This window comes from Rana temporaria, chromosome 8 (genome assembly GCF_905171775.1).
Source record: "Rana temporaria chromosome 8, aRanTem1.1, whole genome shotgun sequence".
NCBI lineage: Eukaryota > Metazoa > Chordata > Amphibia > Anura > Ranidae > Rana > Rana temporaria.
Window position 1 is genome coordinate 7426675 of NC_053496.1, and position 26970 is coordinate 7453644.

The window sequence follows — 26970 nt, forward strand, 5'->3', positions numbered from 1 at the left end:
AGCACAGTGATTGGAGAAATCATAAATCCCACCTCTTGTGTCCAATCACAAGCAGGGGGCGGGGATTGTGCTCCTCCATGCATTTCCGGCCAGAACAAGTACTGTCAGTGGGTAAAGCGGTGATATGGCGGCCTTTTATGGGGGCATCAGATTGGCCCGGGGGGTGGCTCTGTCAGTTTTATTCTGGGACACTGTATTGTCCTGGAATGAATGTACCCGAGACAGACCTGCAAAATGCGGGACTGTCCCGGGCAATCTGGGACACGTGGTCACCCTACTACTACACCACTATCATGCCACTACTACACCACTATCATGCCACTACTACACCACTAACATACCACTACTACACCACTATCATACCACACTACTACACCACTATCATACCACTACTACACCACTATCATACCACTACTACACCACTAACATACCACTACTTAACCACTATCATGCCACTACTACACCACTATCATGCCACTACTACACCACTATCATACCACTACTACACCACTATCATACCACACTACTACACCACTATCATACCACTACTACACCACTATCATACCACTACTACACCACTAACATACCACTACTTAACCACTATCATGCCACTACTACACCACTATCATGCCACTACTACACCACTATCATGCCACTACTACACCACTATCATACCACTACTACACCACTAACATACCACTACTTAACCACTATCATACCACTACTACACTGATACTACAGTGATCTCCATTAGCTTCCGGGTCCCGTGCAGAGCAGCCACCCTGCTGCATTGTGAGCACAGGTGGACAGACGCTCAGCACGGGTGCAATGCAGAGAATGCATTGCTTTTTCTCAACGAATGCAAAGCATTCTTTGATTGGATGAGGTGAAGAGTGTGATGTCACCACCCTGCTTCTTTATTTGCTCAATCAGCCTTTTGCTTGTCTTTATCCTGGCCCTTGGGACACTATTCCTCCCACTGATCTGCCAACTGACATCAACAATGGGACACTATTCCTCCCACTGATCTGCCAACTGACATCAACAATGGGACACTATTCCTCCCACTGACACCAATGATGGGACACTATTCCTCCCACTGACACCAACGATGGGACACTATTCCTCCCACTGACACCAATGATGGGACACTATTCCTCCCACTGACACCAATGATGGGACACTATTCCTCCCACTGACACCAACGATGGGACACTATTCCTCCCACTGACACCAATGATGGGACACTATTCCTCCCACTGACACCAATGATGGGTCACTATTCCTCCCACTGATACCAATGATGGGACACTATTCCTCCCACTGACACCAATGATGGGACACTATTCCTCCCACTGACACTAATGATGGGACACTATTCCTCCCACTGATGCCAATGATGGGGACACTATTCCTCCCACTGACACCAATGATGGGACACTATTCTTCCCACTGACACCAATGATGGGACACTATTCCTCCCACTAATACCAATGATGGGACACTATTCCTCCCACTGACACCAATGATGGGACACTATTCCTCCCACTGATACCAATGATGGGTCACTGTCAGAAGAAGGGAGGATTGCTCTATATGGATCATTATTGAGACCTCATTTAGAATAGTGTATCCAGTTCTGAAGACCTCACTTACTAAAAGATATTGATAAGATAGAACGAGTCCCGAGACAGTAACAAAAACGGTGAAAGGTCTGTGGGATCAAACATATCAGGAGAGACCTCTGCACAGTCTGAATTGAAACCTTTTAATACATGAAGGGGGTGACAAGGGTTCAGGAGGGCAGTATTCTCAATATGAATCCAAGATCAACAACACGGGGACATGACCTCAAATTAGCCAGAGGAAAGTTCAAAACTAACCTTGGGAAGTCTTTTTTTCTAGAAGGAGTAGTTGATGGTTGGAATAGACTTCCAGCAGAGGTAGTGAGTCGGTGAACAGTAAGTGGATTCACACATGCTCATAGATCTATCCTCACATAAAAAAAGATAAAAGAAAAATTGGGGCATTCCTGATGGAGCACTCCCTCCCCCCCCCGTCGTTCTCCTGTGTATCTACCAGGTTGGTTGAAGACCAGGCTTTTTCTGGCATGCATCCGTCAACAAAGCAAAAGAAAGATCCATCTGTCTTCCCAGGAAATTAATATTTTATGACGTGCCCGGACGCACGGCACATTCCCCCATCAGGGGTCTCCTGTGAGCGGAGGAGATGGAGGATTTAATGTCACACCTGAGGCGAGCTCCGCACTTAGTCACCGAGACCTTGAACTCTTACCTTTTCTTTTTACAGCCATTATTTCTCTGGAAGTGTCTTGGGGGGGGGGGGGGGGAGATGCGTCTCCCCCGAAGCGACAGCGCAAATGTATTTTTCTCACCTCCGTCTGACTTCAAACTAATCATTTTTTCTTGGTGACTCATATGGATTAACACCTTCTAGGAAACGTGTAAAATAGAAGGAAACACGCACATCACACATAACATCAGAGTCACCGGCGCCCCTGTAATGGCGTCACACTGCCCACTGAGCGTAAAACAGAGCTCTGTGCGATTGGTACATTTCAGCTTCAATCGCTTTTCTCCTGGCTTGCCATGACTTTAACTCCTTGTCAGTGCTAGGGGAAGGTCATCTAGAGCCCAGGGGGAACTTTAACTCCTTGTCACTGCTGGGGGAAGGTCATCTAGAGCCCAGGGTGAACTCTAACTCCTTGTCACTGCTGGGGGAAGGTCATCTAGAGCCGGGGCAAACTTCAACTCCTTATCAGTGTTGGGGAAAGGTCATCTAGATCCCAGGGTGAACTTCAACTCCTTATCAGTGCTGGGACAAGGTCATCTAGAGCCCAGGGTGAACTTCAACTCCTTATCAGTGCCGGGACAAGGTCATCTAGAGCCCAGGTTGAACTTTAACTCCTTATCAGTGTTGGGACAAGGTCATCTAGAGCCCAGGGTTAACTTTAACTCCTTATCAGTGCTGGGGGAAGGTCACCTAGAGCCCAGGGGGAACTTTAACTCCTTATCAGTGCTGGGGGAAGGTCACCTAGAGCCCAGGGGGAACTTTAACTCCTTATCAGTGTTGGGACAAGGTCATCTAGAGCCCAGGGGGAACTTCAACTCCTTATCAGTGCTGGGGGAAGGTCATCTAGATCCCAGGGTGAACTTTAACTCCTTATCAGTGCCGGGGCAAGGTCATCTAGAGTCCGGGGCTAACTTTAACTCCTTATCAGTGCTGGGGGAAGGTCATCTAGAGCCGGGGTGAACTTCAACTCCTTATCAGTGCCGGGGCAAGGTCATCTAGAGCTCAGGGTGAACTTTAACTCCTTATCAGTGCCGGGGGAAGGTCATCTAAAGCCCAGGGTGAACTTCAACTCCTTATCAGTGCTGGGGGAAGGTCATCTCGAGCCCAGGGTGAACTTTAACTCCTTATCAGTGTTGGGACAAGGTCATCTAGATCCCAGGGTGAACTTTAACTCCTTGTCACTGCTGGAGGAAGGTCATCTAGAGTCGGGGCGAACTTCAACTCCTTATCAGTGCCGGGACAAGGTCATCTAAAGCCCAGGGTGAACTTCAACTCCTTATCAGTGCCGGGGGAAGGTCATCTAAAGCCCAGGGTGAACTTCAACTCCTTATCAGTGCTGGGGGAAGGTCATCTCGAGCCCATGGTGAACTTTAACTCCTTATCAGTGCCGGGACAAGGTCATCTAGAGCCCAGGTTGAACTTTAACTCCTTATCAGTGTTGGGACAAGGTCATCTAGAGCCCAGGGTTAACTTTAACTCCTTATCAGTGCCGGGACAAGGTCATCTAGAGCCCAGGGTGAACTTTATCTTCTTATCAGTGCCGGGACAATGTCATCTAGAGCCCAGGTTGAACTTTAACTCCTTATCAGTGCCAGAACAAGGTCATCTAGAGCTCAGGGTGAACTTTAACTCCTTATCAGTGCCGGGGCAAGGTCATCTAGAGCCCCGGACGAACTTTAACTCCTTATCAGTGCCGGGGCAAGGTCATCTAGAGCCCCGGACAAACTTTAACTCCTTATCAGTGTTGGGACAAGGTCATCTAGAGTCCAGGGCTAACTTTAACTCCTTATCAGTGCTGGGACAAGGTCATCTAGAGCCCAGGGCGAACTTTAACTCCTTATCAGTGCTGGGACAAGGTCATCTAGAGCCCAGGGGGAACTTTCACTTCTTATCAGTGTTGGGACAAGGTCATCTAGAGCCCAGGGTGAACTTTCACTTCTTATCAGTGTTGGGACAAGGTCATCTATATCAGTGTTGGGACAAGGTCATCTAGAGCCCAGGGTGAACTTTAACTCCTTATCAGTGTTAGGACAAGGTCATCTAGAGCCCAGGGTGAACTTTAACTCCTTATCAGTGCTGGGAAAAAGTCATGCTCCTCAGTAAAGGTTAGTCTAGCCTTTTGATTCTTTCTGCTAATGAGAGATTTGGTCACTGCAGAGTGGGCTACCAGTCCAAAGTCCAAAAAAGGTGGACTGCTAGCACAAACCATTCCGTTTGCAGTCCACCGAGGTGTGTTAGCAAAGAAAATTAATATTTACTTTGCTAACACAGGACCGCCTCTCAGCCAATCAGTGGGGGAGAGATAACCACCTCAGATGTTAACCCCTTCCCTGCCAGTGTCATCTATACATCTATAAAAGTGACTAAACACTATTGAGAGTGTGAAACGCGTCAGTATTTTATCCTGTACCCTGCTGTAGTTTGTACTTTTGTAATTTAATAAAGGTGTTTGACTGCACAGTGGCTGCGTTTGACGGCACAGTGGCTGCGTTTGATGGGCACAGTGGCTGTGTTTGATGGGCACAGTGGCTGCATTTGATGGGTACAGTGACTGCGTTTGATGGGCACAGTGGCTGCATTTGATTGGTACAGTGGCTGCGTTTGACTGCACAGTGGCTGCATTTGATGGGCACAGTGGCTGTGTTTGATGGGCACAGTGGCTGTGTTTGATGGGCACAGTGGCTGCATTTGATGGGTACAGTGGCTGCGTTTGATGGGCACAGTGGCTGCATTCGATGGGTACAGTGGCTGCGTTTGATGGCACTGTGGCTGCGTTTGATGGGCAAAGTGGCTGCGTTTGATGGGCACAGTGGCTGTGTTTGATGGGCACAGTGGCTGCGTTTGGACACAGTGGCTGCGTTTGATGGGCAAAGTGGCTGTGTTTGATGGGTACAGTGACTGCATTTGATGGGCACAGTGGCTGCGTTTGATGGGCACAGTGGCTGCGTTTGATGGGTACAGTGGCTGCATTTGATGGGTACAGTGGCTGCGTTTGATGGCACAGTGGCTGCATTTGATGGGTACAGTGGCTGCGTTTGATGGCACAGTGGCTGCATTTAATGGGTACAGTGGCTGCGTTTGATGGGCACAGTGGCTGTGTTTGATGGGCACAGTGGCTGTGTTTGATGGACACAGTGGCTGCGTTTCATGGGCACAGTGGCGGCAGTTGGTGGCATAGTGGCTGCGTTTGATGGGCACAGTGGCTGCATTTGATGGGCACAGTGGCTACGCTTGATGGACACAGTGGCTGCGTTTTATGGGCACAGTGGCTGCGTTTGATGGACACAGTGGCTGTGTTTGATGGGTACAGTGGCTGCGTTTGATGGGCACAGTGGCTGCATTTGATGGGTACAGTGGCTGCGTTTGATGGGCACAGTGGCGGCGTTTGATGGGCACAGTGGCTACGTTTGAATGACACAATGGCTGCGTTTGATGGGCACAGTGGCTGCGTTTGATGGGCACAGTGGCTGAAATTGATGTTTTTTTATTTTTCAGTTTGTTTGCACCCCCCCCCCCCCAAAAATGTTAAGCACTAGCCGCCGCTGGTGTCACCTCCTAATGCCACACACGTTACATGTGAGTCATCCCTGATTAGTCACCATGATAAGTCTTTAGCCCACAGCTATTAATGACGTCTTTTATCTCTACACACAAACAATACGTTTTATTAACATTGTAATTGGTTTCGGGTTTTTATTACGCATATTTTTTAGGAGCAGATGCAATTTTTTTTAATTTAATTTTTCTTTTATTTGGCTGTTTGATTTCCATTAATCACTCCGTGTATAATTGCTCCAGGCTGTGCTCATTCCGCAGGCTCAGAAATGAAAACTTGATATGTAAGCCAGAAGCTAATCAGATCACATGTACATGGGAACGTTCTATTTAAAGGAAAAGTCACGAAACAACGATATTTAACCTCATTTTGGAGCCCTGGATTTAAAAAAAACATTAAGGTATAGTGCCCCATCATAGGTGTCAGTGGGAGGAATAGTGCCCCACCATAGGTGTCAGTGGGAGGAATAGTGACCCATCATTGGAGTCAGTGGGAGGAATAGTGTCCCATCATTGGTATCAGTGGGAGGAATAGTGTCCCATCATTGGTATCAGTTGGAGAAATAGGGTCCCATCATTGGTATCAGTTGGAGAAATAGGGTCCCATCATTGGTATCAGTGGGAGGACTAGTGCCCCATTGTTGGTGTCACAGATGGTATACAGAACCCCCCCCCCCCCCACCAGAAATTTAATTTTCTGCTTGTGTCAGATTTTGGGCATCCTCTGCAACAAAAATATAATTTTGGTGGGATACTCCCAAAGAGAAATCACATCTAAAGAAATGCAGACCCTGACACTTTCCTCATTAGAACCCTGCAGGTGCAGCAGCTGATTGATAATTATAAAGTCACTCCCATTCACATTCACATCACACATGGTTACAGAAAAACAAACAGCTGATCCTTCAGAATAAGAAGAGTAAGGAATCTGCACTCTGTTACAATCCCTGCACTGTACAGAGATCACCCCGAGGGGGATAATTATATTTATTAATTATTATTACTAGTCAACCAACATTAGAATTTTTCTATAGCCTATGGATGGAGCATTTGACCATAAATGTCCATTCATGTCGATCGTATGTTTTTAGCTGCTTCGTCAAATCTTCACGTCTCTATAATGTGAAATCTTTTCTCTCTATAATGTCAAATCTTTTCTCTCTATAATGTTGAATCTTTTCTCTATAATGTCAAATCTTTTCTCTCTATAATGTCGACTCTTTTCTCTATAATGTCAAATCTTTTCTCACTATAATGTCGACTCTTTTCTCTATAATGTCAAATCTTTTCTCTCTATAATGTCAAATCTTTTCTCTCTATAATGTCGAATCTTTTCTCTATAATGTCAAATCTTTTCTCTCTATAATGTCGAATCTTTTCTCTACAATGTCAAATCTTTTCTCTCTGTGTTGAATCTTTTCTCTCTGTGTTGAATCTTTTCTCTCTGTGTTGAATCTTTTCTCTCTATGTCGAATCTTTTCTCTCTATGTCGAATCTTTTCTCTCTATGTCGAATCTTTTCTCTCTATGTCAAATCTTTTCTCTCTATATCGAATCATGTCTCTCTATGTCGAATCTTTTCTCTCTATGTCGAATCTTTTCTCTCTATGTCAAATCTTTTCTCTCTATATCGAATCATGTCTCTCTATGTCAAATCTTTTCTCTCTGTGTTGAATCTTTTCTCTCTGTGTTGGATCTTTTCTCTCTATGTTGAATCTTTTCTCTCTGTAATGTCGAATCTTTTCTCTCTATAATGTCGAATCTTTTCTCTCTATATCGAATCATCTCTCTCTATGTCAAATCTTTTCTCTCTATGTCAAATCTTTTCTCTCTATGTTGAATCTTTTCTCTCTATAATGTCGAATCTTTTCTCTCTATATCGAATAATCTCTCTCTATGTCAAATCTTTTCTCTCTATGTCAAATCTTTTCTCTCTATGTCAAATCTTTTCTCTCTATGTCGAATCTTTTCTCTCTATATCGAATCTTTTCTCTCTATGTTGATTCTTTTCTCTCTATGTTGAATCTTTTCTCTCTATGTCGAATCTTTTCTCTCTATACCGAATCATTTCTATCAATGTCAAATCTTTCCTCTGTATGTAGAATAATCTTTGACCAATAGAGTTAGGTTAGGCACATTCGACTGCAGGTTCAATAGACACAGATCGCTATTGTCACCGTCATGTCAAATCTTCTATCTATATTGAACTGTTGTCGCAACGAAACGAAAATACAATTTTTTTTATGTCGGATCTTTCGGATTCTGCAATGTTTTTTTTTTTGTATCATGTATAAATTAAAAATATTTTTTTTTATATTTTGGTAACTTTTTTGTGCCTCTAAAGTCCGACCTGTGGGTCACTACATAGTGTCCCCTCCTCTCCCGTATCTAACCCTCTACGGATGCGGCCATATGAGTGATTTCTCTCAATTTACATGTAATATTACAGTTTTTCTCCATTGTTTTGGCTCATTTCTTGAAACAGAAATGACATTCTCAAAACAACATGGACAAATCTCCAAACCACTTCGCAATTGTTCACAACTGAATGGCATTTCTCATTCATTTAATCAAATTGCAAATGTCTCAGTACATGTCTCACTGTCTCAGTACATTTTTTAAATGATTTAGTACAAGTAGCCTACATTTAGCACAATTTCCAATTGAATAAATCTTGTTGATCTAAACTGATTGTCATTTCTTCAGTCTTATGGTCGTTCTCTCCAAAACGTGTCAGCGTCATTTCATTGTTTAAGTCATCACATGCACAATAGTCTGTTCAATTGTCAAAATTATTCAGGAACATAATACCATGAATACCATATATGAATCTCTTGGAACATTTGATAAAATGATTACAGCAATTGACAGTCAGGTGCAACTAGAACTTGACTAACGAAGGAGGAGTTGGAGTTGGTCTCAGATGACCAATCAAACAGTATGTTTAGTTATTGTACCTGACAGGTGCTGTCCATAACTGTGAATGCTGCCAAACATGTATATATAGAGCTTGACCATGCAGGACCAGTACACTTTCTGAACATGGAGTCACCTGGCCAAGTAAATGAACAATGGCAACTGTCTGCTCGAGGAAGAAGAGGAGGAGGAGTAAGGGTGTGTGGTGGTGGAATAGGGGGAAGAGGCCGAGGAGCACGAAGACACCATGCTGTCCCTGATGAAATTCGGGCCACAATTATAGACCATGTCATCAGCCATGGCCTCACAATCAATGATGGAATTATATAATGTATAGGACAGGACACTGTGCATAGAGCAACAAATATGTTTATTCATTTACATATTCATTTAGTGTGTGTGATAGGCCTACAGTATAACAGTATCTTACCTCAGTGGGATGTTACATATGATACTAACAATGACAAGAAAAATATTGTAGATGTAGCGCCTGTGTACTTCCAAGTACCGGTGCTATTACTGTAAAAGTTAAGGGATAATCAGAGTGTAGTTGACTCTGATTCTGATTGCAATTTTACAAAGGGTCTCTGTTTCAGCTGGGCTGTGCTGCGGGTCCATTCTGTGGTTGCTGGGGTGTCATACCACCCCGGGGCGACAGTGGAGTCCAGGCTGGGGTGCCTCTTGCCAGCAGCCAATCGGGAGGGAGTTTCTCTCGCGGGGCATGCTGGGGGATACTTCTGGAGCAGACGCCATTGAGGCGGGGTTCTTTTCCTGAGGTGGCACCCACCTTTAGGGTGACCACACATCACGGCCCCCCGGCGTGATGGCCTACCAGATAGGGGTGCGCGTGCCACGCGGTGTTCCTGGTTCCGGGACCATGTTGGCCCTGAAAATTTAAAGCTGTGGCGGGGGCCCCAGTATTCAACTGGGCCCCCAATTCTTAGAAGAACATGTACCCCAGGTTTGGAACCACTGGAATACTGGCCAGTAGTATATTGAACTTGTGGAACATAGAACATTCCTATGTAGCTGTCTGTAATTCTAGTGTATGACTCTTCTGTATGACTGAATTGATGTTTTCTTTTACTCTATTGTAGAATAATGGCACTGGAAGGAAATGAGACCTCTCACATACCCCAAAGACGTGGCCGTAATTTTATTGGCCACCGGGCCACGGTGGATGTCCCAGGACAGCGAGGGGGCAATATAACTATGTGTGCTGCCATTTCTGAGAATGGTGTGGCCACTCACATCCCCAGTCTTGGCCCATACAATACACAGAAGCTCCTCATCTTCTTGGACCACCTTCATTTGGATTTGATCCCTGAAAATGAGAGAGGTCTCATAGGGCCTCACCTACCACAAAATATAATTGTATGGGGCAATGTGAATTTTCACCATGGCCCGCTTATCAGGGCCTGGTTCACTGCTCATCCAAGGATGGATATGGTGTTCCTACCACCTTACTATCATTTCCTCAATACTATTGAGGAGTTTTTCTCCGCTTGGAGGTGGAGAGTGTATGAGCATTGGGCTCAAGATCAGAGGTCCCCGCTCCATACAATGGACGCTGCCTGTGAGGATATTACAGAGATCAGTGTAGGGGATGGTTGCAACATGCACGCTGTTTCTTCCCTCGTTGCATCGCAAGGGAGAATATACGCTGTGATGTTGACGAAAATCTGTGGCCAGACAGACAGCAGCGTGTGGATGGGCAGGAGGGTGAGGATGGTGGACAGGAGAGGGAGGGTGAGGACAGTGCCCAGGAGAGGGAGGGTGAGGACGGTGCCCAGGAGAGGGAGGGTGAGGACGGTGGACAGGAGAGGGAGGGTGAGGACAGCGACCAGTGAAGAGATGTTACAGTAGTTGTAAAACTCCAGCTTTATTTACAGCATTGTAGGCTACATGTAATTTTCCTTGTTTCATGTTTGTGCATTTATATTTCCGTATATATTATGCTGTATACATTTTCTTTTTAATCTGAAGTATGGAAGTTACCGTATTTATTGCGGTAAAACGCGCTCCCGCGTATACCGCGCACCCCTAAAGTTGCCCCGAATCCTTTTTTTTACTTACAGTTTTGGTGTCTTGCGCGGCGGCCTCGTCGGGTCCGGCGTCCGTCTGTGGCTTCGGGTGTCCTCTTCGTCAGGTCCGGTGTCCTTCTGCGGCTTCGGGTGTCCTCTTCGTCGGGTCCGGCGTCCTTCTGCGGCGTCCTCGCGTCCTCCCCGCTCGTTTCCCACGCCAAGTTTGAATACTGCGCCGACATATACCGAGCGCAGTACACTCGTGTATCGTCGGGCAGGCTCGGCAACTCTCGCGCTGACGTCCTGTACACTCAGAACGTCAGCGCGAGAGGCGCCGAGACTGCCCAAAGATACACGAGTGTACTGCGCTCGGTATATGCCGGCGCAGTATTCAAACTCGTGGCGGGAAAGCGGGTATCGGCGTATACCGTGCACCCACGATTTTGCCCTGATTTTTAGGGCAAAATAGTGCGCGGTATACGCCGATAAATACGGTACTTTGTGTGTGAATGATAATGGTTACAATACTGTAAAGTAATTTTTCCTTGGCAGTATGAGTGCAATGTGTGATGTCAAACCTTGGAGGCGACCCTTACCCCAATTTTTTTTTTTTTTCAGTTTTATACACAATTGTATTCAGTTAGATATTTCAATGGTCCTCTGCCATAGAGACAAAACATCTAAACATTTTGACTTGCAGTGCTTACACAATGCCAAAGGGATGAAGCATTTTGGGGGCACTGACTATTTGAATGAGAAAGAAATTTAGTTTTGACACATGAGTGAACTGTTTTGGGAAAGATATGAACTTTTGAAGGTGAACCATGGTGTTGTGCCGAACCATCTGGGTTATTTTGGAAAAAGTACCAAGAGAGCTGAGAACGTCCGGTCTGTATCAAGAAATGAGCCAAAGCAATTGAGAAGAATATTTGCCATTTTGAGGGCACTGACTCTTTATATGGGAAAGGAATACGGTTTTGAAGCAAGAGTGAACAGTTTTGGGAGAGATATGAGCTTTTGCACCTGAGTTATAGTGTTGTGCTGAACTGTAAGACTGTTTTGCCAAATGATCTTAGAGTTTTGAGAATGTCATTTCTGTTTCAAGAAATGAGCCAAACCAATAGAGAAAAACTGTAACACTTGCCACACTTTGCGGATCATCTCCTTTTTTTTCCCCCCCGCCATTTCTTCTTTTTTCCCAGCTGCTCTTCTTCAACTTTTTCCCTTTGAATCCTCCCCTCTTCTTCTTTTGATATGTGTCTTCCTTTCATGCCTCTTGTTTCATTTCCAGCGCATTTGCATTCGCTTATTTATTTATATCTGCCACTTGCGCTCGCAGGCTGCTCTGAGCAAGCACTAATCAGACTTGTACAGCAGGCACAGAGGACAAGCTTAGATGTGCTAATGCCACCAGTCACTCTGTGTTTTATTTTCCCCACTCACCGATCGTTGTTCATTATCCTACATCTTACCAGCGCTGACTGCTTGCATGCATCTGGCAGGGAAAAAAAATGAAAAAAAAAAAACATAATGCTTGTAGCTCCACATAGCAAGTGTCATTGCCGTGTAGTTTTGGGGAGGAACGAAATGACATGATTAATCAGCCGCACTGCCTTGGATGACAAGGCAACCTTGAGAAACCCACAAACAGATGTTCCGTCTTCCTGATAAACTCGTGAATATCTCAGACTTTACAGCATTAAAAGTGTTTTATGCTCTGCTTCGCTTTTTAGGTTTTCGTGTTTCTTAAAAATCCACTCTTTTAATTTTTTTTTATTTGTTTACAGAGCAAGAAACACGCAAACAAAGTCCGACTCTATTACATGTTACATCCGGAGGATGGAGGGCCTCCATCGAAAAAGCTTCGCCCAGATGACCCAGTAAGTGGACACATTGCAAATACTTGATCTTTTCAGTTTTGGAAAAAAAAATGTTTTAAAAAGTAATCGTCTTTGGATCACCTAAATTTGTTAAAAGGTTTTTATTTTTTAAACTTGATTCTCTTCTGTAGATATTCAGGTAGACCAGTGGTCACAGCCTTCTTCTTGTTCCTCTGTTACTGGGCCACAGACTTTCTCTTGTCCCCCTGGTATCAGGCCATAACCTTCCTCCTGTTCCCTGGTACTGAGCCAAAGCCTTTCTCCTGTCCCCCTGGTACTGGGCCACAGCCTTCCTCCTGTCACCCTGGTACTGGGCCACAGCCTTCCTCCAGTCACCCTGGTACTGAGCCACAGCCTTCCTCCTTTCTCCTTGGTACCAGGCCACAGCCTTTCTCCTGTCCCCCTGGTACTGGGTCACAGCCTTTCTCTTGTCCCTCTGGTACTGGGCCACAGCCTTCCACCTGCCCCCCTCGTACTGGGCCACAGCCTTCCTACTGTCACCCTGGTACTGAGCCACAGCCTTCCTCCTTTCTCCCTGGTACCAGGCCACAGCCTTAATCCTGTCCTCCTGGTATCGGGCCATAACCTTCCTCCTGTCCCCCTCGGTACTGGGCCTTAGCCTTTATCCTGTTCCCCTGGTATTGGGGTACTGCCTTTCTACTGTCCCCCTGGTACTGGGTCACAGCCTTCCTCTTGTTCCTCTGGTACTGGGCCACAGCCTTCCCCCTGTCCCCCTCGTTCTGGGCCACAGCCTTCCTCCTGTCCCCCTGGTACTGGGCCTCATCCTTACTCATGTCCTCCTGTTATCGGGCCATAACCTTCCTCCTGTCCCCCTGGTACTGGGCCTCATCCTTACTCATGTCCTCCTGTTATCGGGCCATAACCTTCCTCCTGTCCCCCTGGTACTGGGCCTCATCCTTACTCATGTCCTCCTGTTATCGGGCCATAACCTTCCTCCTGTCCCCCTGGTACTGGGCCTCATCCTTACTCATGTCCTTCTGTTATCGGGCCATAACCTTCCTTCGGTCCGCCTGGTACTGAGCCAAAGCCTTCCTCCTTTCCCCCCAGTACTGGGCCATAGACTTTCTCCTGTCCCTCTAGTTCCAGGTCACAGCCTTCCTCCTGCCCCCCGGTCCTGGGCCAAAGCCTTCTTCTGGTTTCCCTGGTCCTGGTCCACAGCCTTCCTCCTGTCCCTCTGGTACTGGGTCACAGCCTTCCTCTTGTCCCTCTGGTCCTGGGCCACAACCTTTCTACTGTCCCCCTGGTACTGGGTCACAGACTTCCTCTTGTCCCTCTGGTCCTGGGCCACAGCCTTCCTACTGTCTCCCTGGTACCGGGCCACAGCCTTCCTACTGTCTCCCTGGTACCGGGCCACATCCTTCCTACTGTCTCCCTGGTACCGGGCCACAGCCTTCCTCCTGTAATGGGGGTCAGCAACAGGTTATTCATGATCTATCCATTAATTACAGTCATGTTGGAGCATGGAAGGTTTTAAAAGAATTTCAATCGTTTTTATTTATTTTTAACAATAAAGAAAAGAATATCTTTAACCACTTCAGCCCCAAACCATTTGGCTGGCCAAAGACCAGAGCACTTTTTGCAATTCGGCACTGCGTTGCTTTAACTGACAATTGCACGGTCGTGCGACGTGGCTTCCAAACAAAATTGATGTCCTTTTTTTCCCACAAATAGAGCTTTCTTTTGGTGGTATTCTGTCCCCCTGGTACTGGCCCACAGCCTTCCTCCTGCCCCCCTCGTACCGGGCCACAGCCTTCCTCTTGTCCTCCTGTTATCGGGCCACAGCCTTCCTCCTGTCTCCCTGGTAACAGGCCACAGCCTTCCTCCTGTTATCGGGCCACAGCCTTCCTCATGTCTCTATGGTAACAGGCCACAGCCTTCCTCTTGTCCTCCTGTTATCAGGCCACAGCCTTCCTCCTGTCTCCCTGGTAACAGGCCACAGCTTTTCTCAGCCCCTGGAGTGGGGATGGAGATGCAGGGGTCCTTCAGGCAAGCTCTGGCTGCCCTGGGTACCTGACAGTCCCAACAATGTGATGGACACCAGGCGCCTTTGGGTTTTGCCCTCAATTTGGAGGCCATCTATTATAGTAGTGCACGATCAGCCATGTTCTAAGATGAGGCCAATCAAAAAAGAGTGCTAGAAACACACCAACATACAATAGGCCTGGCAGAGAGGTTGAGCAGGACTGCACCCACCCAACCATCCGGGCAAGTGATAACTATAATGAAAACTATAAAAAACTATAACAAATATAGAAGCCACAATGGCTCCAACCAAAAGCCGTACACATATACCATAAGGTCATCAAATAATATATTGAAATCAGCATCATATCTTTTAAGATATCTTGTCACATATACAACGAAAAAAGTGAAAGGAAAGAAAATAAGAGAAGATGGTAAGATAGTAAGGGTACGCCCATCCAGGAATCCACCAGGCCATCAATCCAGTGCCAACCTTAAGAGTCCGTTACCTGCAAGTAAGAGAGTCAGGGGGGTCCATACCCTTTCAAGCAAAGATTGTTTATTCCGTAAAACACTAAAAAAAATTCAAGTTAACTTTATTAAAGCTGAGCCCATCACTGGGCTTTTCCAAGCAGTAACAATAGCGATTTTAGCCGCCAGAGACATATAATAGATCAGTGGCAGCTGGTGCTCAAAATTTGGGGGGGCACAAACTTAAAAAAAAACATCAATTGCAGCCACTGTGCCCATCAAACGCTGCCACTGTGCCCATCAATTGTCGCCGCTGTGCCATCAAACGCAGCCACTGTGCCATCAATTGCTGCCAGTTTTCCCCATCAAATGCCGCCAGTTTGCCCCATCAATTGCCGCCAGTTTGCCCCATCAATTGCCGCCAGTTTGCCCCATCAATTGCCGCCAGTTTGCCCCATCAATTGCCGCCAGTTTGCCCCATGAATTGCCGCCAGTTTGCCCCATGAATTGCGGCCAGTTTGCCGCATCAAATGCCGCCAGTTTGCCCCATGAATTGCCGCCAGTTTGCCCCATCAATTGCCGCCAGTTTGCCCCATCAAATGCAGCCAGTTTGGACCCCCGCCCGGCACTTACCTTCCTCGGGTCAGCGCCGTCCTCCACGCCCCCTCCGAATTCTCGATGTCTTCTCCCATCCTCTTCATGTCAAAGATGCTATGATTGGACGCCTAGCGCCTGTCGCTTCAGCCAATCAGGTGACCGGTAACCAGACCCGGTGCACCTGATTGGCTGGACACCTGAATAGTGGGCGGCAGCGGTGACAATAGATAGATTCATGCAATACATGAATCTATCTATTGAAGATTACCGGGTACAGGATGGGTGCCGGCTATGGATGCACCGCCACTGTAATAGATTAAAGTATGTGTGGATCTCAGGATATTTTCCACGGGTTCGTTGAGCAGTGTGATCTCTTCTCTTTCATTTTGATGGAACAGCCCTATAGTGTCTCACATTGTTATGGATTTAAAGTATGTCTGTAGCCCAGACTTTTTGTAGAGAGGGGAAGGTCAGCAATGGGGGGTCAGCAACAGGTTATTCATGATCTATCCATTAATTACAGTCATGTTGGAGCATGGAAGGTTTTAAAAGAATTTCTGTTTCAGTCATTTTTTATTGATTTTTTAACAATAAAGAAAATAATATCTTTTAGTACAAACTAATAAACCATGAACAATGTCATTGTACACCTCTAACATGTTCTGGGATACTGGTAATAGAATTAGAGCAGAAATACGATATATGAGGATGTTTTTCCGTCAGAGAGGTGTGAATCATAATACCATACAATAGGCAGCATTGTTGCCAAATCAAAAGAAAGAAGAAAAGGAAGGGAGAGGGAGGAGGAGAAAAAAGCTCCTCACTGATCACATGCCCTATGTCCATTAGACATCTGGTATTTGAAAACAATGACAACGACCGTAACATACAGCCAGAGCTACAATCTAATGGTTTAGATCAGGGGTCTCCAAACTTTCTAAACAAAGAGCCATTTTATTGTTCTTCAGACTTGATGAGGGCCGGACTAGGGCCATTGGGAGTAGAAAATGTCCAGTGGGAGTAAACAATACTATATCTTTGGTGTCAGTGGTGCTGGCGTCATCTCTATTCCAGGGGACACCTTACGGATGCTTGTGTATTTTGGGCTTTAAGGACTTTGCTTTATTACCATTGCCTGCAACCTCCTCCTTTCCATGGATTGGGGACCCTTAGGCTGGTTTTCGGTCTGGTAGATTTACCCATCTGCCCACTACTGTCCAGCCCACCTTACCTAGCACACAAACCACCGTTGGTCATACCCCTGGATCTGATATTTGTTGCTTACCAGCAATTGACTCCTCCCACCATCTTTGACTCAGACATGACGATGGACGCACAAATAGGATCAGTTGTTAGCGGATCTCACTATCTTCTCCGCTGGCTGCGTAGACTCATCCCCTTCATCCCGGAAAAAGACACAGCAGTAGTAGTGGGATCAATTCCAGACTCGACTACGCAAATTCCCTCTACCTAGGACTACCGAAATACAAGATGACTCGTCTACAAGTCGTCCGGAACACTGCAGCCAGACTGGTAACAGGTAAAAAAAACATGGGAACCAATCTTCTCCTGTCTTGAGGACCCTCCACTGGCTAGCCGTAAAGGATCGGGTGACATTCAAGACCCTCTGCCTCACCCACAAATGCACGCAAGGAAACGCGACGCAATACTTATGCGAGAAAATAAAACACTAAACCCCAAATCGGGCCCTACGATCAACTAATCAGAACCTCCTCCACATCCCCAAGTCCCACTACAAATCTAAAGGAAAACGAAGATTCGCAGTCCAAAGACCACGGCTATGGAATGCTCTACCTACAGACATTCGGATGGAAGTGAACCGTCTGGCCTTCAGAAAAAAACTTAAGACCCATCTATTCTGAAGTGTGGCTGGACAACGACATTGGATACAGCGCCTTGAGGCGATTTAGTTTGCATTTGTAGCGCTATACAAGTTACTCACTCACAGCAGGTGAGCGAGTAGTCAGGTCAAAGCAGAGGTCTAGGCAAACAGCATGCAAGAGAGTAGTCAGATAAATCTGGGTTGACAACAAACAGGCAACTGGCAGGCAAATATTGTAGCCCTTTAACTCTCAGCTAGGTGGCAATAAGACCTAGCTCTAGCCAATTCAAAGGCAGGACCTTAAATAAATTTCTGGTCAGAGGACAAGCCCAGTGTTACTGGAAACTTTGGACGTACTGGCAGGGATTCTGAGACTACCATTGGGAGTCCTGGTGGGAATTCTGACAGTACCATTGGATGTCATGTCAGAGATTCTGAGAATACTATTGGGAGTCCTAGCAGAGATTTTTGGAGTGCCATTGAATTTTCTGGCAGGGGTTCTGAGTGTGCCATTTGGAGCCCTGGTGGGGATTCTAAAAGTTTAATTGGATGTCCTGGCAGGGATTCTGAGAGTACCATTGAAAGTCCTGGCAGAGATTCTGAGACTATGACACATTGGAAATCTAAGGATCCCCCGACCACCCGACCATAAAGGAATGGATTGCTAACATTGGCGCAGTTCTAAGAATGGAGAAACGTATATATCAGCACATGGGAAGTACACCCAAATTTGAGAGAATATGGGCACCGTGGCTAGATGTACCGGGACTTGCCCTGGTGGATCTGGTAGCGGACAGACTATTGGGAATGTGCAAAAACTTGGAAAGTAGAGGGCGCTCAATTACAGGGTAAAGCTACCCTATACCAACCTATAATTGTGATGGTGTCAAAATTACTAAATAATTAATAAACCACTCTAAACATATCTATAACATGCAGAATCATGCCAGTGATGCACTATACAACGTTTTGCTTGTGATACAAAAAGTGTCTAGTATTATATAAGTCCCAATATTATATAGATGACAGATCTTCTTCAATAACTTGTGAAAAAATCTGGCTTAAGGTGATATTTGTGCTCCTTCACCATACATGTTCACCCGAAGTGCTCAAATATTATATTGCGCTTACCACAAATATTTGATCTCTTTACTGAAAAAGACAGTCAAATATATCGTAGACAGGATTGTGCCTGCTCACATACTGGATTGACTGGATCTATTTATAATGCCTCACTCCTGGAGATCAGGAAAGGAAAAAAATGAAAAATGGCCATAGCATAATATTGTTTTTGTTAAAAAAATATATAAAAAAGACAAGCCAAATGGCCTCTTACGTTAAAATGTGCTTCCCGTCACTGGGGCTGCAGATATGACAAGTGTTTGTCCTGGGGATCCCGCTCGCTGTCACTCCCGTATTGCGTGTGTACTGCCCAGCTCTGTCGGCTCGACAGGGGCCGGAGATAGCGTGAATAGACACGTGACCAGGTCCGCTGCCGACGTACGTTTCGTAAGTATTACGTCATCAGGGGGCGTCTATTGGGAATCAATGTTGGCTGAGCTAGGGCCTATGAGAAACAATGTAAACATGCTGAAGATGCTATGATGTTGTATATTGCTGTGGTTGAGATGCATGATACTAAACTGTATTGCAATAATGACAATGTTTGTATACCAATTCTGCAAAATAAATACCTTTTGTTGGATTAAAAAAATAAATAAAAATTCTGAGATTACCATTGGATGTCCTGGCAGGGATTCTGTGAGTACTGTTGGAAGTCCTGGCAAAGATTTTAAGAGTACCATTGGATGATTAAGCAGGGATTCTGAAAGTACCGTTGGGTGTCCTGGCATGGATTCTGAGAGTGCCATTGGAAGTCCTGGCAGAGATTCTGAGACTACTATTGGATGTCCTGGTAGGGATTCTGAGAGTACCATTGGATGTCCTGGCATGGATTCTGAGACTACCTTTTCATTAGAATTTCTGGCAGAGATTCTGAGACTATCATCGGGTGTCCTGGTAGAGATTCTGAGACTACCATTGGTGTCCTGGCAGGGATTCTGTGAATACCATTGGAAGTCCTGGCAGAGATTCTGAGACTACTATTGGATGTCCTGGTAGGGATTCTGAGAGTACCATTGGATGTCCTGGCATGGATTCTGAGAGTACCATTGGATGTCCTGGCATAGATTCTGAGAGTACCGTTGGGTGTCCTGGTAGGGATTCTTAGAATACCAATGGATGTCCTGGCATGGATTCTGAGAGTACCATTGGAAGTCCTGGCAGAGATTCTGAGACTACCATTGGATGTCCTGGCAGGGATTCTGAGAGTACCATTGGATGTCCTGGCAGGGATTCTGAGAGTACCATTGGATGTCCTGGCATGGATTCTGAGAGTACCATTGGATGTCCTGGCATAGATTCTGAGAGTACCATTGGGTGTCCTGGTAGGGATTCTTAGAATACCAATGGATGTCCTGGCATGGATTCTGAGAGTACCATTGGAAGTCCTGGCAGAGATTCTGAGACTACCATTGGATGTCCTGGCAGGGATTCTGAGACTACCATTGGATGCAGGGCCGTTTGAAGGAATTAGGGGGCCCCAAGCAAAATGGATATGGAGGAACCCCCCCCCCCCGCACGCACAGCGCAGAACCACAGCAAGCAGAAAACCAACAGCCGGGTGGATGGAAGGGGTGATGGTGGGGCAAGATGAATCACTAGTGCCCCAGCATAGCATGACATATAAAAGAGGGCTGCATATGGTGTAGATCAGGGATAAGCAATTAGCGGACCTCCAGATGTTGCCAAACTACAAGTCCCATGAGGCATAGCGAGACTCTGACAGCATCAAGCATGACACCCAGAGGCAGAGGCATGATGGGACTTGTAGTTTGGCAACAGCTGGAGGTCCGCTAATTGCTTATCCCCGGTGTAGATCAACCAATGATTTTTATTTATAAAAATATCTTACTAATCAGTGTAAATATAGCCAATAAAAGTGATCACAAAATGGTAAAATATAAATAAAAGCAATGTGGGAAGCATAAAGATGCCAGCATGACCTACCTGACCCCTACACTGACCAACCTGATCCCTACACTGACCACTACACTGACCTACCTGATCCCTACACTGACCTACCTGATCCCTACACTAACCTACCTGATCCCTACACTAACCTTCTAGTGAAATGATTAAGGCTGGGTATACACTGGTGTGATGTGAGAAAGCCTGCGAATCCTGTGCGGGTTCCCGAATCGCACCAGACAGTTCACACTGACATCTGCGAACCGCTGCGAGTGTCAATAGAAAGCCAATGACACCCCCCCGATTGGTTCTCAGATTGCTGTGTAAACTGTAAAATGGTGCAGGAATCGGATTGCATGGGTGTTTACACCCAGAAGTGTCACACCCATGAGATCTGATTTCAGTGAGGACCAAAAAAAGAGTCCTGCACCATTCTGGTGTAAATGCGATTTCAGGCATACAGTTTGAATGGCTGAATTTGCATCGCACAGACATTGCATATGATGTGCACAGCAATGCGGTGCAAATCACATGCGATGTCTGTGATCGCACATGTGTGAGCCCAGCGAGGAGGTTATTATAGGTGAGGGAATAGGACTGATCTGGAGTTATGAATACAATTGGACTATTGCTCAGATTCCTATAATGACAGATTTAAGCTATGGGTGATAGGACACATTAACCAGATCAGTCAGTGAAGGGTTACATAGTGGTGTCTGGGCTGTGTGATACATGGATGTATAGAGGGGGGTGGGGGTGTGTAAGGGGTGATGATAGTGTAGAGGGGAGTAGAAGTTACATTAGATAGGGGGATGGGAGATTTGTATCAGAACTGAGGAAGAATGAAACTAGAAGAGAGTGAGAAGCCATGCTGGATAAGATAGACTGAGTCAGGAGGATAGTAGAAAACACAGGCTTGTTGGGACAGTGAGTTGGAGGAATGATATCCACTGTGATGTGAGACAGAAGGAGAGCACAGGGGTGACTGCATGGAGACATATTCTGGGCACTATCACTGGGACAAAGAGGGGAGAATGTGAGCAGGACCAGTATCTAGAAGGGGGAGGAGTAACAAACTTACAAGGTAAATAGAAGATCATGCAGGAAGGAGAGCTGACATCACAGCACTAAGCTGAGTGCAGGGAGAGAATACCAGGAGGCTGGGGATCGGCTGCCATTGTAGCATAAAGGCAGAGGGAGAGAGACACTGGTCAGCTGCTGGGCACCTTCACTTCCTGTACTTCCCGCTCACTATGCTCTGCTCTGGGTTGTCTAATAAAGGGGCGGAGCTCCGGATATTGGCCCCGCCCATCCCGACATCAACCTGACAGATCCACTCAATTTCCCTGCAGCCATAGACTACAGAAGTCAGCATGCGTGTTCTTTTTATTCTGGACAATGTACGTGGGCACCCTAGTTGGGGGCCCCCTTCCAGCTGGGGGCCCCAGGCAATTTCTTGCATTGCCTCTCCTGTTCCGACGGGCCTGATTGGATGTCCTGGCAGGGATTCTGAGACTACCATTGGATGTCCTGGCAGGAATTCTGAGACTACCATTGGTGTTCTGGCAGGGATTCAGAGAATACCAATGGATGTCCTGGCATGGATTCTGAGAGTACCTTTGGAAGTCCTGGCAGAGATTCTGAGACTACTATTGGATGTCCTGGTAGGGATTCTGAGTCTACCATTGGTGTAGGGGCATGGATTCTGAGTCTACCATTGGATGTCCTGGCAGGGATTTTGAGAATACCATCGGATGTCCTAAAAAGGTATTCTGAGTCTACCATTGGATGTCCTGGCAGGGATTCTGTGACTACCATTCGATGTCCTGGCAGGGATTCCTAGAGTAGGGTAACAGCATTACTTCCCCTTTTGAGGATTTTTAGATAGAACAATGAAAGTCGAGATCCCCTTTAAACAAATGGCAATGTGCATGATATTTTTAACAGTATAATTTCATTACACCGCCAGCCGTTCCAAGATGAAAAAATAAAATAAAAAAAGCAAGCAGTAAGTGTGCACACAGAATCGTGCCTATGATTGGATTGAAATTAAGGACTTTTATCATGAAGAGTTATGTAAAGAAATAAAATTGCCACAATGTGAACATTAAGATGAGAATACCATAAAATGATAGAAAGCTCCGAGACCTAAGAGGATCAGCAGGCAACAAATGGAAAAAATGTGAACAGAGGAAAAAAATAACAGCAATAAAATATAAGGAAATAATTGGTGTAAGCAGCAGCTGTAAACGGTTAATTTGCAGCATGGAGCAACATGTCTTCTATGCAAATGAGCTCTGCGTGATGTTTAAAGGAAATGTAATACGTGAAAAATGGGAGTTCAGCCTTTCAATGGAGGTCATTGCTAAGTGTGGTCAGACAGATATTTAAATTAGCAAGTAGTTGTTACCCTTAGCTTGAAATCACATTTTCTAGCTGACCCTTCGTTTTCATCAGAGATGCCAGAAAAGGTAAAAGTCGCCGGGCCCTTGGACAGTCTTTCTTTTGCCCGACATGCATATTCACAGCGTTGTCTTGAGGTCTCTCCGTGCCACCTATAAGGCAGGAATGGAGAACGCTTGTCTATTCATCTTTGCTTCATTAGCAGGAATTCTTAACTTAAAATATTCCTTTTCTTGGTCTGCTGATACCAACATTTGTGTTCTATACACAGTAAGTTTGTTGTGATAATTGCTATGAACATGTTCAAATTTTGCACCAAATCCTCAATTTAGGACCACCCTTATCTGTTTAGCGCAACCTTTCTTAACTAGGGTTCCATGAAACCCTAGAGTTCCTCTAGAGTATGTGTGCCAAACACCAGGCCCATGGGCCGAATTGCATGTGGCCCTTGCACCTTTCTTGCAGATGCGGCAGCCCCCTCGTCTCCGCCCCCACCTTCTCTCTCATTAGTCGGCAGCAGAGAGAAGGACAGAACTCCTCTACCAGTGTCATGGATATGCAGTACTGTCTGGCAGCTTACCTTTCTCTCCGTGTGTTCATTAGAGGCCAAACTCTCTTATCTGGGTGCTTTTATCATCTCTCCTCCCTGTATGGCTCCACCCCAGGCCATATCAGGAACTCTATATTAACCAGTGCACTGCAGATCTGCCTTGCTGATCAACGTTGTTTGTTAGCATTGTGTTCCTGCTTGCCATGTGCTACGTTTATCTCTGTGTACCGATCTTGGCTTAATTGTCCCGGACTACTCCTGTTTGCCTGTGACCCTGACCCTTGGCCTGTCCCTTGTTTATCCTTGTCTGCTTGTCGCCCCAACCATTGGCTTAACCCTTCACTATCTCTTGTGTCCTGAGTGGCTGCTTCCCCTCTCTCCCTACGGAGCGTGACCTAGGGGACTCTGAGGGCCGCGACCTGGTTTCAGTTGCAGCTAAGGCCATCCTCACCACTAGAGGCTCTGGTGAATACCAGCTAGATCTTAGACTCCGCGCCCTGGGAAATCTTGGGCTCAAGCTTCCTGTGGGATCCCGGTTGTGCTCCAGTGGACCTGTCCTCCATATCCACTCTGTGGTCCATCCGAAGCAGTCTGCCATAGGGTTCACTACCTTGTGGTGCACTCCTGACTCCAACGGGGTGCATTTGTCATCTGACCACAGGTGACCTGACAACTAGATCCTGCACTTTCCCATGCAACCATAGAGAGGCTCGTCTCTGCCCTCCCGTATCAGCAGTTGGCAGCAGTGAGCCACATAACTCCTTCTACAGATCCTGTGCCTTTCTGTGCACCCCCTTGTTTCAACCTCCCCTGGTCTCAGAATTCAGCAGACTCCGGCAGCTGACTCCAGCCCTCCTCTGGTCCTCCTCCAGACCACAGACCCTGCGATTTTCTGTTCCCCAGCTCTGCCCCCAGCTTCTTCCCAGCAGCAGCAGAAGGTGGGGGTTGCACTGTAATGTTTCAATGATATATTGACAGGTTACCTGTGGCCAGGTGACAGATGCACCCCGTTGGAGTCAGGAGTGCACCACAAGGTAGTGAACCCTATGGCAGACTGCTGTGGATGGAACACAGAGTGGATATGGAAGGCAGGTCCACTGGAGCACAACAGGGATCCCAGAAGAAGCTTGAGCCCAAGATTCCCCAGGGCGCAGAGTCTAAGATTCAGCAGGTACTCACCAGAGCCTCTAGTGGTGAGGATGGCCTTAGCTGCAACTGAATCCAGGTCGCGGCCCCCAGAGTCCCCCAGCTCACTCTCCGTAGGGCATAGAGGAGAGAGGGGAAGCAGCCACTCAGGATACAAGTGATAGTGAGGGGTAAGCCAAGGTCAGGGCGACAAGCAGACTAGGATAAACAAAGGACAGGCCAAAGGTCAGGGTCACAAGCAAAGAGGAATAGTCGGGGACAAGCCAAGATCGGTACACAGAGATAAACGTAGCACACGGCAAGCAGGAACACAGTGCTTAACAAACAACGTTGATCAGCAAGGCAGACCTGCAGTGCACTGGTTAATATAGAGTTCCTGATATGGCCTGGGGTTGGAGCCATACAGGGAGAAGAGACGATACAGGTGAGAGTGTCCGGCCTCTAAGGTGAACACATGGTGAGGAAGGTAAGCTGCCAGACATTACTGCATATCCATGACATATATGTGTAAGGGTGGGTGGGGAGCTCTGGGCATCTAGTCATACAGATACAAGCTTCTTGAGGGCAACCATAATGCAGATGCGGCCCACAATGAAATTGAGTTTGACACCCCTGCAACATTGAGGCTTCAAGGGGTTCCTTGAGCTGTGTCTGATTGACCTCCCATTTGATAGTAGAAAGTTCAGGCCGGCAACTCGTCAGCTTCTCCATAGAAAATATTTATTAAAGCATTACAGCAGTAACATCATTCAAAAAATAAGTTGTTTTGGAAAAAAATTGGAAATTAAAATTAAACATTTAAATTACAAATTAAAATTAAAAATAAAATGACTTGTGTCCTTGGGTCTTTGCTTCTCTCTACTGCTTGTCTTCTTCTAGTTCTCTTGTTGACTTCTGCACTGGTAGCAAAGGTTCACTTGCAAATCTTAATTCCCAGATTCTCCGGGGTGTCTGCATTTAATTGAGCGTGCGCAGAACAAGAAAATCTCTATTAATGATGATATAGACTTTCGATTAGTATCCTCTTGTTATCTATTTTTTCTTCCCCCCCCCCCAGGCATAATGTTTTATGTGTTTATCTGCTGCTTGTTTTCTTTTTTCCTCCATTTATAGAAGTGATAACGAGGCTTTGATAATGTTGTTTTTATTTCCTGTGATTTTTTTTGTTTATTTCTTTTTCTTCCCCTTCTATGTAAGATCTGATATTATCATAGGGAAGTCTTTCTAGTCATGGCCGAGGAATTTTTCTAAAAAACAGTAATTCGGATTTAATGGTGTGAAAATGTATTTCAATATTTGCAAGCGTGCTTCTTATAAAAGACATATTGATCATTGATTTCCCATTATGGAGGTAGGAATTGCCCGTTCCACTTGATGGGAGGGCCGTACAAGCGACTTTTAATGGGATGTCTCCTTCGCACGTCGGCTTCAAATTAAAAAAAGGCATTAATTTCTTGTGATAATAAAATATGTCGGTTATATGAGGTGAATGCGTTCCTTCTCTGAAGTCTAGTCTAGGGAGTGCATTATAAAACAATATGGATTGTAAAGGATCAATTCACAAGCTAATATTTTGTGTATGGAGAGATGCATGGGGTGAATCGCCTGCTGGCTTTTTTTTTTTTTTTTTAAATCAGAAAGGTTTTTATTGATACAGAAATAAATTTAGACATACAGTACAACTCTCCAGTGCACAAACATACGTTGACTCCTTCAAGGCATATATCATACATGAGTACAAACATGTTCCCTACTCCACCCACCAAGATCATTCTCCCCCTCTCACATATATACATGTCCTCCTACTTTGATACCAGCAATGCATCGGACAAGCCCTCATGATCCCACAATGGCACCCGCTTACAAACATCTCAGAAGCCTGGTCATAACCAGCTCTCTGGGGCTCAAACCCGGGGTATCCAGCCACATCCCCCATATCCTCTCAAACCTGCCGGGACACCCTCTATGTTGATAAATGTGTTTTTCCATCACTAGAGCCCTTCCCACGTGTGTAATCCACGAGGAAAGGGTTGGCTGAGAGGCAGACTTCCATCCCATAAGTATTAGTTTCCTAGCTTGAAACAGTGACCGAGATACAGCCACCCTGGTCTTTTCCTCGGGGACCACATCCTCCAGCACCCCCAATATGCAACACACAGGATCTACCGGAACCTTAGTCTGAAAAGCTGAATTAATTGTCTCCACCACCCCGCTCCAGTATCTGTGCAGCTTCGGGCAGCACCACAGGAGATGTATCAGG

At 46.0% G+C, this 26970-nt stretch overlaps 1 protein-coding gene across 1 annotated transcript in view; it reads left to right on the top strand.

Annotated features, from left to right (window-relative positions):
* ZMAT4 (zinc finger matrin-type 4) overlaps positions 1-26970 on the top strand; it is a 436402-nt gene that overhangs the window by 5471 nt on the left and 403961 nt on the right. The window contains exon 2 of the mRNA XM_040361262.1: positions 12595-12687. Coding sequence (XP_040217196.1) covers positions 12595-12687 — 93 coding nt within the window. The remainder of the gene's footprint in view (positions 1-12594; positions 12688-26970) is intronic.